The 14,331-nt window shown below is 52.2% G+C and overlaps 7 protein-coding genes across 7 annotated transcripts; 3 read left to right on the top strand and 4 right to left on the bottom strand.

Annotated features, from left to right (window-relative positions):
* Window positions 1-367: 367 nt before the first annotated feature.
* APUU_60080A (Zn(II)2Cys6 transcription factor) lies at window positions 368-2,810 on the top strand (the record flags this gene model as incomplete). Its single annotated transcript, XM_041706885.1, has 2 exons — window positions 368-823; window positions 873-2,810. 2 exons carry the CDS (start codon window positions 368-370, stop codon window positions 2,808-2,810), a joined length of 2,394 nt encoding a protein of 797 aa, XP_041559226.1.
* A 165-nt stretch (window positions 2,811-2,975) lies between these two features.
* On the bottom strand, window positions 2,976-3,988 carry APUU_60079S (caleosin family protein; the record flags this gene model as incomplete). The annotated part of the gene is made up of 4 exons (XM_041706883.1): window positions 2,976-3,083; window positions 3,141-3,233; window positions 3,307-3,693; window positions 3,755-3,988. 4 exons carry the CDS (start codon window positions 3,986-3,988, stop codon window positions 2,976-2,978), a joined length of 822 nt encoding a protein of 273 aa, XP_041559225.1.
* Window positions 3,989-4,422: 434 nt separating this feature from the next.
* APUU_60078A (uncharacterized protein) lies at window positions 4,423-6,447 on the top strand (the record flags this gene model as incomplete). The annotated part of the gene is made up of 5 exons (XM_041706882.1): window positions 4,423-4,668; window positions 4,736-5,177; window positions 5,224-5,459; window positions 5,505-5,545; window positions 5,592-6,447. The coding sequence occupies 5 exons, from the start codon at window positions 4,423-4,425 to the stop codon at window positions 6,445-6,447; spliced, it is 1,821 nt and encodes a 606-aa protein (XP_041559224.1).
* A 109-nt stretch (window positions 6,448-6,556) lies between these two features.
* Window positions 6,557-7,638, bottom strand: APUU_60077S (class I SAM-dependent methyltransferase; the record flags this gene model as incomplete). Its single annotated transcript, XM_041706881.1, has 2 exons — window positions 6,557-7,265; window positions 7,319-7,638. 2 exons carry the CDS (start codon window positions 7,636-7,638, stop codon window positions 6,557-6,559), a joined length of 1,029 nt encoding a protein of 342 aa, XP_041559223.1.
* Window positions 7,639-7,907: 269 nt separating this feature from the next.
* APUU_60076S (TauD/TfdA dioxygenase family protein) lies at window positions 7,908-9,171 on the bottom strand (the record flags this gene model as incomplete). Its single annotated transcript, XM_041706880.1, has 5 exons — window positions 7,908-8,114; window positions 8,162-8,265; window positions 8,314-8,755; window positions 8,807-8,901; window positions 8,952-9,171. The coding sequence occupies 5 exons, from the start codon at window positions 9,169-9,171 to the stop codon at window positions 7,908-7,910; spliced, it is 1,068 nt and encodes a 355-aa protein (XP_041559222.1).
* Window positions 9,172-9,893: 722 nt separating this feature from the next.
* On the top strand, window positions 9,894-11,740 carry APUU_60075A (putative MFS transporter; the record flags this gene model as incomplete). The annotated part of the gene is made up of 6 exons (XM_041706879.1): window positions 9,894-10,130; window positions 10,177-10,272; window positions 10,322-10,606; window positions 10,659-10,880; window positions 10,928-11,453; window positions 11,502-11,740. The coding sequence occupies 6 exons, from the start codon at window positions 9,894-9,896 to the stop codon at window positions 11,738-11,740; spliced, it is 1,605 nt and encodes a 534-aa protein (XP_041559221.1).
* Window positions 11,741-11,841: 101 nt separating this feature from the next.
* On the bottom strand, window positions 11,842-13,920 carry APUU_60074S (Zn(II)2Cys6 transcription factor; the record flags this gene model as incomplete). Its single annotated transcript, XM_041706878.1, has 5 exons — window positions 11,842-11,857; window positions 11,929-12,443; window positions 12,498-12,978; window positions 13,033-13,527; window positions 13,583-13,920. The coding sequence occupies 5 exons, from the start codon at window positions 13,918-13,920 to the stop codon at window positions 11,842-11,844; spliced, it is 1,845 nt and encodes a 614-aa protein (XP_041559220.1).
* Between the last annotated feature and the right edge of the window lie 411 nt (window positions 13,921-14,331).

Here is a 14,331-nt window from a genome sequence, read left to right as displayed (position 1 = left end):
AGCCGGTTTAGAGGGTCCTGCTGAATGAACTTGGAGGAGTGTATGCGATTACGTAGAGAGCGAGAGAGCGAATGAAGCGATTGAGGATATAAAAACCGCGCCTGCTGACTGGCGGGCCACCCGGCTTGACCCGCGAGCCCACAGAAAAGTCGCGGAAGCCAGCTCCCGCCAATCAGCGCCGACTGCCAGCGCGGGCAGCAACCTCACCTCCCCCCAATTCGGCAATTCCAAATCTTGGGTCACACTGTTCCCATTCCCCGTTAAACCTGCGGCCGGGCTTTGCGTTCGTTTATCAAGTCTGAAGCGATGGGTGCTCTGTTGCTACATCCGAGATGCCCGCATACTTCCAATTCCTTCCTACCGTGCCATGCGATCAAATAAACGCCCTCGCTCTGCGGGGAATCATGGTGTCTTCCGGGTCGTCTCCTTCCCCCCAGCTTCGTCGGACCCCCCGCCAGAACCTTCATCTGGCGGAATGCAGGCTGCTCCAGGACTGCCGCTGACGCCCTCTGAGCCCTCGTCGCCTCCCTCCAAAATCGCCATCCCCCGCGTGTCGCAGCTTCGGTCCTACGGTAATCGACGCGTCAAGAGAGCTTGTATTGAATGCCGCGAGCAGAAGACGAAATGTAATGGAAGCAATCCCTGCGGTCGCTGTACCAGCATGGGCATACAATGCGTCTATGTGGATGGAAAGCGGGAGGTTACAGAGAAACGCCTCCAGGACCTGGAGAGGCAGGTGCAGGCTTACGATCGACTTTTGAAGGAGCTTCAGCCGCGCGTGGATAGTCAGGATAAGGACCTAATTTCGCGAACGCGAGCTCAGGTACGTTGTTTCTCTTACTTCGGCTATGAACGGCGACTAATTTGAACAGTTTGCCAGTTCAGAACAAGACCATCCAAGCCCAGATCATGCGACGCACTCTTCGACGCACGCTCAAATGCGCTCGTTCGGAATCGAGTATATCCAAGAAGATTTCCACAAGGACAAAGGATTACAAGCCATTGGGTTCATGGGAGGCCCGTCGGAGATGTCATGGATCAACGAGCTGTATCAGGTTCTGGAAAAAGATACGCCCTTTTTGGACACCGAGGCATCGAACAAATCCCAGTCCTTAACATCAGTCTGTTATTTCCTTGACGATGAGGAGTTGGTATTGGATTCCAGCATCGATCCTTACGGACGACCACCCCGCCATATTGCCGATAAATTGCTCGACTGCTATTTCTTTACCGTTCACCCTTCGTTTCCAATCATCGCAAAGATACCCTTTATGCAGCAGTATGAAATGTACTATACACGAATAGACATACAGCCGACGAAGCGTTGGCTCACGATTCTGAATTTGGTGTTTGCGCTCGCTTCAAAGTTCGCGCAATTAGTTTCGAAGCCATGGGTGGCAGAGGCGGACAGTCCCATGACCTGTTTTACGAGAGCACGAAAGCTCAACTTCACCGAGAGTCAGCTTCTAGAACACCCGAATCTACAGCAAGTTCAGGTCGAAGGACTCACCGCATTCTTCTTGATGGCAATTGGCCATATCAACCGCTCCTGGAGAGCTTGTGGCGTTTCGGTCCGCTCGGCCATCGCCCTGGGTGTCAACCTGCGCAGCGAGAGCAAGGAAACATCCAATTTATCCAAAGAAATTAGATACCGGGTATGGTGGTCAATTTATACTCTTGAAAACACCCTCTCGATCATGACCGGTCGCCCCACAAGTGCGCCGGACAAATACAGCACCACCCCACTGCCCATCCCATTCGATGAGGAGCAGTTCCGTGAATCAGTGGCTTCGCGTCTGCTAACGGACTTTAGGGCGCGCGCCGATTATATGCAGGGTCTGACTTCTCAGCGGCGCGTTAGCCCTGGATGGGATTCGCCCGCTTTGGGCCATGCAGTCATGGGACAGGAGCCGCTACCGACGCCGATGGATATTTCTCCCAGCAACTCATTTTACTTCTTCTACTTCGTTGACTTGACCGTGATTATGCGGCGCGCGATTGACTCGCTATATAGCCCTGGATTTGCGCGTCGGCCTTGGCTAACCATCAGCGCATCTATCATGGACTTGGTTCAAGAGTCTGACGAGTGGCTAAACCGGGTCCCGTCTGTATTCCAGTTCAAGTTTCATCACCAGTCAGCAGATTTCGAGCGGCAGCGATGGAGTTTGGCTTTCCGGTTTTATAGTTTGCGTATTACCCTCAGTCGGCCGTCGCTGTGTCGCTCGGAGCGACAACGGCCTCCTAATGAAGCCTCAGCTCTGAGCCAGCAGCGTATAGCAAGGATATGCATTGACTCTGCGTGTGAGTTACTAGACCTGCTGCCTGATAAGCCGGATGCCCTTTGGCTAGTACAAGTGTCCCCATGGTGGTGTGTGCTGCATTATCTCATGCAGTCCATCACCGTGCTGTTGATCGAAATGGAGTTTTGTCTTCGGTTCCACGCCGACGGAGCCTCGCATATCACCTCACACCTGGAGAAGGGGCTGGAGTGGCTGCATAGCCTTGGATCCATCAGTATACCATCGCGCCGGTCGTGGGAGGTCTGCAATAGCATCTATAACCGTCTCTTCTTCGGACCAGGGCCCCGGGCGTTTGCACTGCCGGATATACACATGCTCTCACCTGAACGAGACTCGCGCAGGTCCAGCTTGACTTCGGCTCCTGCGGTTTCTCCAGGCTTTGAAACGACAGAATTTCCGGAGGGGCCGGCGTTTGGTGAGCCGTATATGAATCTTCCGCATAACATGACGGTCCACCCTGCCATCCAAACGCCGTACGATGAGATTCCTCTTTACAAGAACCCGATGTAGGTTCGACCCGAGATGGAGCCATCGTTTATGATTACCATTTAATCCTCGATTGGATCTGCTTGATTCAGTCTATGTACAATGGCCTCGGGCCTAAATCCCTACGTCAAGCGTTTGAGTACGCCTGCACGTGGCAGCCGCGATTAGGTTCTTCGAGGCAGGTGTTGTTCAGGCAACCTTGACGCCTCCCAGGAAACCATCGCCACCTAACCCAAAACCTTGGGACCACCCTTTACCGGACTTTCTCGCATTCGCGATCTTCCAAAAGATAGAGCCCTATACTCAGTTAGCGTTGCCATAAGCAACAGGTAGCATATAGCCAGCCAGCCATACATCATATACACCCTGTAGATCCTCCCTGTACACCTTCCCGTCTTTCTGGATGAGCAGCCACGTCGAGCCCCATTCGAAGAACGCGGCTCCCCACTGGACAAGCATTAGCACCTAGACTCTCTCTGATACGAAGACTGCTTAGAGCTGGAGATGACAAGAGACATACCCCAAACGGATCCGCCGCACACCGGTTCCCATGCATCATCTCAAACAACTCGCCAAAGGTCAACGCCCCGTCGCCATCACAGTCATACTTGGAAAACATATCCTCAAAGGCCTGCGGCACGAACCGGCCCTCTGCATCGAACGTCCCGCTATCGGACCCGTGTTTCGCCTTGTATATACTATCCACGTATACCCGGAACCGCGGGTCCGGGATGATCGAGTGTGCCAGACGAGTCGGGTACGAGAAGTTCAGGTTTATGATTAGCGTGGCGAGGAGGGAGAAGAGGATATTGAATCCGAGATCGCGGAAGCCGGTGTATGTGTCCAAGGGGTAGATTTGGCCGTCGCGGTCGCGGTCCCAGAAGAGGACGTGTTGCTGCATTGGTGTCTATCGCATTACAACCTATTAGCAGGGCTGGTGGTTTTGTGTAGGGGACATATCTATTTACAAATTCGTGGAATTGTTTCATGGAGCCTGGTGAGTTGTCTCCTTCGACGACATTGCATCGCGCGACGCCGGGCTTTTCGATGCCTGCGGATGTTGATGTCGCTGGGACGCGCTGGGAGGTTACGGTGCAGTGCTTGGATACAACTGGGATATCTTCGTTTGTGGATGGTGTCGCATCTGTTGAGTTTGAACGCATCGTGGTAACATGGGGGCCAGGAGGGTTGGACGATGACATTGTGTGATTATTGATACTGTTATTATGTTGGAATATGAAGCAAGTGGTGTATTGTATGGTATAAATCGATAATCTGCTGAAAGCAGGGAGACCGGATATATAACTATAGGATTATCAACCGAATACTAATTACGCTACATCATGATGCAGATAAGCATGTGAACAGAGGCCTTCCAAGATTCTAGAAGCGTTTAATAATAGACAGAATCATGTTGTTTACTGGTTTGTTGTCTTCACGTTGTTATGATGTCATCGAATACATCATGATGCCCTAACTGTCTATACAGCAGCACCAATGACATTCTTACTAGGGGAAAAGTGCAATGCTAATGAAACAAGACACTGTACAACGTACCATGCCGTGTAGACGTTCTAGCCTTTTACATCAACAGAATCTCTCAGCTATAATGACCACACCTCTACCCTAATCCACCATGGCGCTGCGAACATCCCACACAGACCTCCTAATAATCGGCGCCGGCCCAGCAGGGCTGATGGCCGCATGCTGGGCCAGCCAGTTTCGCGGAATGTCGACGAGGATAATTGACGAAAAGCCGCACCGAACAGAGACCGGTCATGCAGACGGCATCCACAGCCGCACGCTGGAGATTTTTGATAGTTTTGGCATGGCGGATCCGATTCTGCGGAAGGGCGTGCGGGAGGTGGAGATGAGTTATTGGGTGGGTAGTTGAAAATCTACTTGCATACCTGCCTTGCTTTCGAGTTGTGGATTGATTGAGATGGTAGGCTGTGAATAAGGATACGGAAAACCTGGAGTGTCAGCACCGGGTGCAGTCCCAGCCTGAGGGCCTCTCGAGATTCCCGCAGACATTGCTGAATCAGGGCGAGGTAGAGCAGGTTATGCTTGATTACTTGGAGGAGCGCGGACGGGTGCAGGTTGAAAGACAGAAGCGTGCAGACAGGATATACTTCACCGATGATGATAATGATACTCACCCTGTAGTCGTGGAAACCAAGGCCCTGAAGGCAGATCGCATGATGCATTTACTTCGGCCGGAAGACCTCGAAGAACACGCTGCGCAAGTGACGGAGGCCATCCACGCGCGGTATATCATCGCGTGTGATGGCGCAAAAAGTCTCGCTAGGGAACAGCTCGGCGTACAGCTGGAGGCTAGATCGACAGATTCAATGTGGGGGGTCGTTGACATCGTCCCGATTACGGACTTTCGTATGTGGACTTGAATTAGAGGGAGAATGTGGTCTAACCTTGACAGCTGATATCCGTCAATCTTGCGCCATTCATTCCGATGAATTCGGTAGCGTAATGACAGCGCCCAGAGAGAACCACCTCGTTCGGTTTTATATTCAACTAAAGGGAGACTCGGGCCTGGAAAAGAAGGCTTTGAGTCAGTCGGACGAGACCCCAGATGCATTGATCCAGCTCATCCAACGTGCTTTACACCCGTATAGCCTGACGTACAAATATTGCGACTGGTGGTCTTTATATCCTGTATGGCTGTCACTTATACACAAGATGCAAACTGACATTACGAAGATAAAGCAGTGCCTTGCCAATCAGTTCCAAGTCAAGAATCGGTAAGTGGGACCATTATATCTTCATATGTGATGCTAACAACTGTAGTGCCTTCCTCGCAGGCGACGCGGCACATACCCATTCACCCAAAGCCGGCCAGGGTATGAATGTCTCTATCCAAGATACATACAACCTCGTATGGAAACTGGGTTCAGTAATCACCGGAACCTTGGACTCAAAAGTCCTGCAGACGTATCAGCTCGAACGACACCCGGTAGCCGAGGAGCTAATGGCAATGGATTCTCGGCTAGTCCATGCTTACGAGGACAGTAAAGCTTCTATAAGCGAGGTCAGCAAAATACGGGAGGAATATACCGGGTTCATGTCTGGAGTTGAGGTAACGTACCAGCCGAATGTGCTTGTTTCGAGTGGTGAGCGTGGTGAATCGACAACAGCAACGAATATCAAACTAGGAATGCGGTTTAGGACTGTTCCAGTTTTAAACCAGGCTTCTGCGTGCACGATACAACTGACAGAGTTGTTGTCGAGCAACGGGGCGTGGAGGCTCCTGGTTTTCTCTGGTGACCTACAACAGAAAAAGAATGTTGATCGGTTGACCAAATTTGCAGAGCAACCTGGATTCCAAGAATGGCAGCACCCAGTTGACGTGATTCTGATTCATCCAGGCCCGAGAACGTCTGTCAACCTCTTAGAACTACCTGAGATGTTCCATCCATTTGACAAGAAACTAGGATGGGACTACGGCAGGGTCTTCGCCGACGACGGCGCGTATGGAGGCGGCAACGGCCACGCGTATGAAGAATATGGAATCGACAGACACTCGGGCTGTCTTGCCCTATGCCGTCCAGACCAGCATGTCGCCTGGATTGGAGGCTTGGAGCAGGCCTCTCGTTTAGACGCCTACTTCTCAGCGTTGCATAGTCTAGACACGTTTGATAATTAAAGAGAGACTTGATCTATTAGTGACTAATCTGCATAACGACGAATATTCTATCTATCTAGGTTATAGTCTATCCACTGGCCAGGGAAAGTAGATCTGGACCCAATCAGCACTAGCGAGCTTTGTGAACAGAGGTGCGGACGAGAGACTTACGATACATACTGTCCGACGACCAAGAGTCCACGACGGTTAAGCCGGCTCTCTGGCACAGTTGATGCTGATCATTGGAATCATATTTGTGACTGCGGGCAGCCAGAAGCCTGCGTCCTGCAGGAATATGCGTTCCGTCCAGGGAGACATCAACAACGGGGTGATAGTACTGGCTATGAGCCCCTTCGTCCTCATCCCAACTGCCGGAGACCTCCCAGCTGTCAAGGTCAAAAGCATCGTAGCCCAGGATTTTATTCGCTCGCACCAAACCATTCTTGACAAACCGGTAATTTACCCCATTTGGGTCATTGTACGCCTGCGAGACCAGATGCGGATCTTTGCACCCATCCAAACCGAGGAGAAAAGAGCAATTGGCGGGCGTGAAACTGGCCAGGAACTCCGCCGCGTCTGGTTTCTGGAAATTTCCAAGAGTCGATCCAAGATACAGTATGGTTTTCGGACGTGCCTGGACATCTGGATGCTGCAGCCACTGCCGCCCGTCATCATATGTTCCTAGTAACCCGAAACACCGCACATGTCGGTAGTGTCCCTCAGCGACTGGACGCAAGGTACGCTGCAGCTCGGGATAGGAGACATCGAGGGCGAAGTAATCGACGGGGCGGCCAAGTTCCTCGAGAGCGTCAAGCAGGATTCTGGTCTTGCGTAGGTTTCTATTCTTGGTTAACCATGATAGTAGTGCCCACGGGGGTGGTGGTCGTCGTACCCACTCCCCAACTCGACGAGCATAGTTCCTGGCTGGATGCGATCGGCAATCTGGAGTCTGTGTTTTTCAAGGAGGCCAATTTCCTCCTGTGTTAGATAGTAGGAAAGGCAGTATGTGACATCCTCGAAATACTGCAGACCCTGTTCGTCCCAGAGCAGGAGGTCCGGCAGGGCAGCGTTGTCACTATGGATGCTTTGCTGTAGAGCTTCGCGCAGCTCAACGTCTTTCTTATCCGAACGGATGTCAATTATTTGTGTAATAGGAGGGTCAGAGGGAGTCGGCCCAACAGGCAATGGAGGTGTAGAAATGCTTTCGAACATAATGGCTAATGGTAACTATAGGGATATGGTGATATTGTTGAAAGGGCTACTCATATAGGCGGGATGGAGAGACATCGTGCGAAACCGAGGGACGATTTAGGCAAGAACGACCTGGAAAATGGTCACTGCCAACTTAATGATTATCCCTACTCGAAGATCATTACAAGAAACCATATTCCCTACAAGGCAAGTGCTGTGGGACGAGACTGCCTCATTCAGTATGATGTCAGAACCCTATAGATCCATAGTATATGCTGCTGTTAAGGACATCACTGCCTGTTCCTTAAAGCCTGTCTTCGCGACTGGGATCCAGGGTCCAGATATGGTGCTTCTCCCAGACTACACACTCTATCGCCTGTGCGCGTTTCTGCGTAGTCGTACGTCGCACAGTGCCAGGTCGACCGGTTGTCCCAAATGGCCAGATCGTTCTTCCTCCATTTGAAGCGGATTTGAGCGTCGTGGTTTTGCGTGAGAAGCTGTTGAGATATTAGTGTTAAACTGGAAGCAAACACGACGAACCTACATTGAAGAGGTACTGTAGAAGCACATCTGACTCGTCTTTGGTTACTCCGTTGATGCGCTTGGTAAAGCCCTTGTTCACGTATACCGATTTCCACCCGGTGACGGCTACATCTGTCAGTACTTTACTGCAACGTGGGATTCAGTAAAACGTACGGTTTGTCCGGATGACCGGATGGATGGATGTGAGCTCATCTCCATGATTCAGCGGTGAACCCCGGGTTTCTTTTCGCAGCGGATTTCCTAGTCGTCGCGCTTCGTCGTGGAAGAATGAGGCATCGTGGGTCGCCGTCAAGCGCTCTAAGAACGACGCCATCTCAGGCGATAGACGGTCGTAGATCTCGTAGCCGGACGCCCATAGCGTGTCTCCTCCCGTTTCAGGGAGAGTGTGGATCTTGAGCATAGCATAGTCGGATGGGACGCGCTCGAAGCTGATGTCCGTGTGCCAGCCTGCGGACGCGAATCTACTCACGTCGCTGAGCTGGTGTGTGAGACCACCGCCCTTCTTTTGCTTCTCGCTGCTAATGACACTGATCTGGTCGCCCAGCTCGCTCCCTTCTTCTGTCAGGGGATGGACATGGAGTCCTGATGATTCCGGCTAGACCAATGTTAGCAGAGAGTATTAAATAAACGAGAAACATTGACTGACGCAGCCTGCTAACCGGGTCAAGTCCTCCATGAACTCCCGCATCTGCTGAGGTGTCACATCCTGGTCACGTAGGAATACCACGCCGCGGGAAGAGACTGCACGAGTCAGCTAGATAGCATGACAGGCAAAGAAAGATGTATCGTACTGGTGACTGCTAGGTCCTGAATCAGCTGGTCGCGCTTGGCAGATTGCAGGATTTCGGCGACTTGGAGACCATGGTACTCTCTGCCAATGACAGGAGTCAGGTCTAGAGACTGATAAGCACCCAGACTGCCAGAGTCCTCGAGAGGTGGCGAGACTCGAGGACGAGCGTCGGGGTGTCCTCCAAAGAGGGCTGGGCTGTCTTGCTCGATTACGGTGGGCATGGTGGTCTAGCAGGGAAGGCTGGTTCTTGAATGATGAGGTGGGAATAAGAGTCCGCGATGGCGACATTCATATACAATTTCCCCACTGGCAGCGTCTGTCAGACGGTTCTCTGGGTCGCTGGGTTCCCTTATCCCTATATTACCGGCGTGCAGGATCCCGCAGGAGTGGTGCACATGGCCCAGCCTCGTAGCGCTGTCGGCGGGGCATCGGCGAAATTCTCGGAGAGCCGCTTGAGTGGACCGGTCGTGTTGCCAAAGCTGGTTTAGATCCTGCACAAGAGTCTCAGGACTGGGGTTTGGTGTTGATGGTGTTCTGCGGTGATGATAGCCCTTGCTCGCAGCGTGCCTCCAAGACTGGCCTGGTAGAACAGAATATCTGATCAGAGACCGCGAAAAAGAAACAACCATATAAACTTTTATAAGAACTGCGATCACCAGCACGCAGAAGAACGCCCTCGTGGAGAGCAGCGCCACCCCGCGATGATGTGCTCGGGCCCAGCAGTGGTGTAATGTTCTAGTGCTGTTTAGGGCCTGGCTGTTTCGCCCAACGGTCGCAAGGGCTTGATTGCGAATAGCTACAGGGAGAAATGCTCATCCTCTACCCGTCGGCCCTGTCGGCTGTTTCTACAAAAAGTATGTATATAAGGATGTGCACATCGCGTGCCGTTTCCTCTCGCACTCCTCTTGCCTGAGTTTTCAGTCAACAAGACCTGCCTGCAGTCATGGCTGACATTGAACAGAGCGCGAAAAGCTCCCTGACTGCCCATGCTAAAGAGGATGGCAATTCGTCAAAGGCGTCGCCTGCTGTGGGACAGGAGAACCTCGCTGCAGTGATTCCTCCGCATGAGTCGTACGAGGGTCATCACCGGTTCGATCCCACTGCGTCGTGGTCCGTGAAAGAGGAGAAGAAGGTTATTTTCAAGACAGACTTGATGCTCATGACCTGGCTATGTCTGATGGTAAGGCCTTGAATATCGCAATAATGACTTTTGCTGACGTGAATAGTTCTTTGGCCTGCAGCTGGACCGGGGCAATCTGTCCAATGCCCTGACTGACAGATTCCTGGATGACCTTAATTTGACCACCGACGACTACAACAATGTATGTGAGAGCTTGATGAATAGCAAAGTCCAGGCTAATAGAGTTACAGGGAAATACCATCCAGCTTATGTGCTTCCTGGCAGCAGAGTTCCCTGTGCAGCTGCTGATCAAGCGCTTCGGCTTCCGACGAGTCCTGCCCACGCTGATGCTGCTCTGGAGTTTGGTCTCCTGGACGCAGTCGTGGATGACGGACAGGCCATCCTTCTACGTGACAAGAGCACTGATAGGAGCATTCGAGGGAGGCTTTATCCCCGGCACAATCTTGTTTGCGACTTACTTCTACAAGACAAAGGAGCTCTCTGTCCGATTGGCTTTCTTCTGGTCAACCTTGAATGTGAGATTGCCTTGTCCTAGCTGCATGAGGACACGATTAACATGATAATTAGGTTGCCCGTATCATTTCATCCCTGCTCGCCGCAGGAATTCTCGAGATGCGAGGAGCACAGGGAAAGCCCGGCTGGTTTTGGCTGTTCCTGATTGACGGTCTCATCACATTTGTTATTGGCCTGTTTGCCATGTTCTATCTCCCCAGCTCGCCCACGAGAACAAAGAGTATTTTGTACCCTAGGTCATGGTACTCGGAGCGCGAGGAAGTCATCATGATCAACGTACGTCGCCCAACACATTCCGATATATAGGTACTGACACCGTCCAGCGCCTCCTTCGCGATGACCCATCCAAGGGGCTGACTGAATTGCATGAGCGGGCCACCCTGCGCGATGTCCTCAATGCATGGAAGGATAAGTCTATGTGGGGGCTGTATCTCATCGGTCTCGTTGCCTATATCCCCCAAGGCCCCGTCCAGGGGTACCTGTCTCTGACGCTCACGAGACTCGGGTTTACGACCTTCGAGTCGAACATGCTGTCAATCCCATCCGCGGCACTCCAGATCATCCTCATGCTCATCCTATCCAAGAGTAGCGAGTACTTCGGGGAGCGCACGTTTCATTGCGTGGTTGGCGAGTTCTGGTCGCTGCCACTTTTGGCCACCCTGCTCGGTCTTCCTGACCATGGATACAACTGGGGCCGATTTACCGTCACCACAATGATCTCGGGATACCCATATTTCCATCCGATCGTGTCGGCCTGGATCTCAGAGAATACCTTTGACGTCAAAAAGCGGGCTATTACCGCTGCGACGTATAACGTGATTGTCCAGGTTGGGTCGGTGATATCTTCACGTAAGTCTCGGTTTCTCATAACACAAGGCAAAGACTGACTCGAAGCAGAAATATACCGGAGTTGGGACTCTCCGTACTACTACACGGGAAACAAAGTATTGATTGCCATTTGTGCCTTGTCACTGGTGGTATTTGTGGTCCAGCGTGAGTTCCTTAGGCATCTGAACCGCCAGAAGGAGCGAAAGTGGGACACCATGTCACCAGGAGAGCGCATTGAATACCAAGCGGACTTGCCGGAGCGCGAGAAGGAGGGCAACCAGCGCCTAGACTTCCGCTTCAAATATTGACCTGGGGATGCGGGTCTGCAGGAAGATTGGCAATGGCGAAATAGTTGCTAAGGGGCACCTGACTGTGAGAAGTATCGAAGATGACGTTATTCAAGACTGTATCAAGCGAGCGTGTATCTAATGAACCCGAAATTTCCGGAAAAGTGAGTCCGCTTGCGTTTGTACCGAAATATTGCGGAGGGGAGTACATTAAAGGATCGTAGCTCGACTGAACGTAACTCCATGGATCGCCGAACTGCTGGCTATCAAAATCTAACGATACGGAAGCTGTGGCCGCATCGGTGGCCCCATCAGGGGTCCCCAGACTGACCCTGTTAGTTGCATGTGAAGGGCTACCAGGAGCTCCTTCTCCCTCTAGCCAGTTGGCTGCATTTGTATCGGTGGAGTCTTTGGTTGAAGAGCCACCGTCCCAGGCAGTTGGTTCAGTGTCCTGAACTAGGCTGCGATTTTTAACGGGATGAATGCAAGTAAGTAACGGCGGAATAGTCGAGGAAACCACAGAGTGCGCGTGGGCCATTTTGCGGTATAGCATATCCACGAGGGCATTGTTTCCTCCGTCTGTGAATGTTGACAGAAAGGAGTGTAGATGAGAAAGAAGGCTACTTGGCCGTGTTTCCTGTCCCCATTTCGATGTCTGCGTGAGTATGGGCATTGTAGTGATGGCATCCACAAGCGAGTTGGCAATCTCGTGCAGCTTCATCTGCTGCACAGGGTGTCAGCCGTGAGGGTAAGCTTGGTTTCAATGAATGAGTCTTACCATGCCCAGTCCATGAGCCTGGAGCGCCGTTCGTGGTAGTCGACAGACCACGCTAACGAGATCCCTCGCTACGAGCAATGGAAAAACGGGCGAGAGATGCAATTCGGCCACATGTGAGGCGCCAGCAGCGCTGTTTGATAGAGCCTTCCATGCCAGAATACGCATCCAGTGTCTTGTGACGCAGAGGTCCGCTCTTTGTACATCAGAGGCCCGATCCAAAGCGCCAGCGCCATCACGAAATCGGTCTTGAAGTATTTCGTCGAATGTAGTGTCAGGAGTCTTCGCAGAGCCAATAGGTGGCTGCATTCCGAGGTGGTAGTCTTCGACGATGTCAAACATTCGTGTTTGTTCGAACAGCCTAAACAACGCCAGGAGTTTCAGGAAAGCTGGCAAAACCTGTGGTTCGTCGTTCGTATCGATCTCGGGCATTGCTGTATCAGTTTTAAGAACCACTGGGAGCTTGTGGAGAATGCATACGCCACTGAACAGTTGTCAGTAGAAGCAATGTGCGAACAGATGAGTAGATCTCCTTTACCGTTCGGTGACAAATAACAACCACAGCACCCGGCGACGAATTCGCTGCTCCTCAATCGATAAGCTAATGTATGACGCTTCCCGATGTAGATACATCAATTGCGCCATGGTGATTGCCTCCCTCAAGTATAGTATGGACTCGCTTCCCCCGGGCTGTTGATTCTCGTAGTAAACATGGAGGAAAAACGCAGTGCGGATATTGTTCAAATTGACTCGCGAACGGTAGTCAAATGCTCTGCGAGTTTCCAGGCATTCGGCAGCGAGCGCGTTCGCTGTGAGCGATGGATCCGAGATAGAGTTCTCACCAAGCCGTAATTGCGCAACTGTCGCGGCCGCCAACCCGGTGGCGAGTGCTCTCGTTTCATAGTCCTGACCCTTAGGGTCTCGTTGCAGTGCGGCGATCAAACTTTCGACATCGACGACCGGCCAGACAGGGTACATGCGCACGTGGTAGATATACAGGAGTGACACCAGGGTGTTCGCCGGTAACCTTGCGCTGAGCTAAAGTTAGAATAGAATAGCAGATCGCCAGCGCATAAGACTGGACAAACCTTTCAGAAGCTCCTTCGCTGTGCTCGGTAGACTCGGCACGGCCCCGATCATTTCGTTGGCTTTGCTCGATGAGACGCCTCGTTGCAGTGCGTAGTTTCTGGGGCCCTCGTGTCTGTTGGGTGCGCTTGTAGGAGCACTGGATGCGCGCACTCAGACACGGCCGGCATGGATTGCCTCCGCCACACCTAACCTTGCGCACTTTGCAACCATCGCAAGCTTGCTTCGTCAGGGAGGCCCTGGAAGGATTCGTTGCGCCTTTTCGGAGCATCGTGAACGGCATCCACGCAGATGAAATGGAGGGTTTGCGGAGTTTGGAGACAATCACCCCCTCAAACATTTCAGTGACGGGGATAACTCCGGCTTGCCGGTGATTGGACATGCCTCGGATCCTGCATCAAAATCACGATGGCGTCTTTCCCCCCACTCCATACGCCATCACTGGGCCCACCCCGCATACAATGTCAATTTCCTGACTCATGCGGTGCCTGGCCTGTCAAGCAACTGCTCTAAATGTGGTTGGCCGTTCAGAGGTCTGGCCAATTGATCGTCGGTTGCCACTCGCCGAGGTCCTCCCGTAGAGGAAGCTCTGGAGCTGGCCCGCACGCAGAATGATGCCCCTCGTCGCGACCAATTCAGCCCCTCCGAATTTTTCTCCGAGGCCCATTAATCCAGCAGTTGGACCGGAATTCGACAGAAATGGCGTTAAATAAGGTGAGCGCCCACTGTGGAAGGGAATTCAGTCCAAATT

Source organism: Aspergillus puulaauensis, chromosome 6 (genome assembly GCF_016861865.1).
Source record: "Aspergillus puulaauensis MK2 DNA, chromosome 6, nearly complete sequence".
Taxonomy (NCBI): domain Eukaryota; kingdom Fungi; phylum Ascomycota; class Eurotiomycetes; order Eurotiales; family Aspergillaceae; genus Aspergillus; species Aspergillus puulaauensis.
This window is presented reverse-complemented; position numbering and strand designations above follow the sequence as displayed.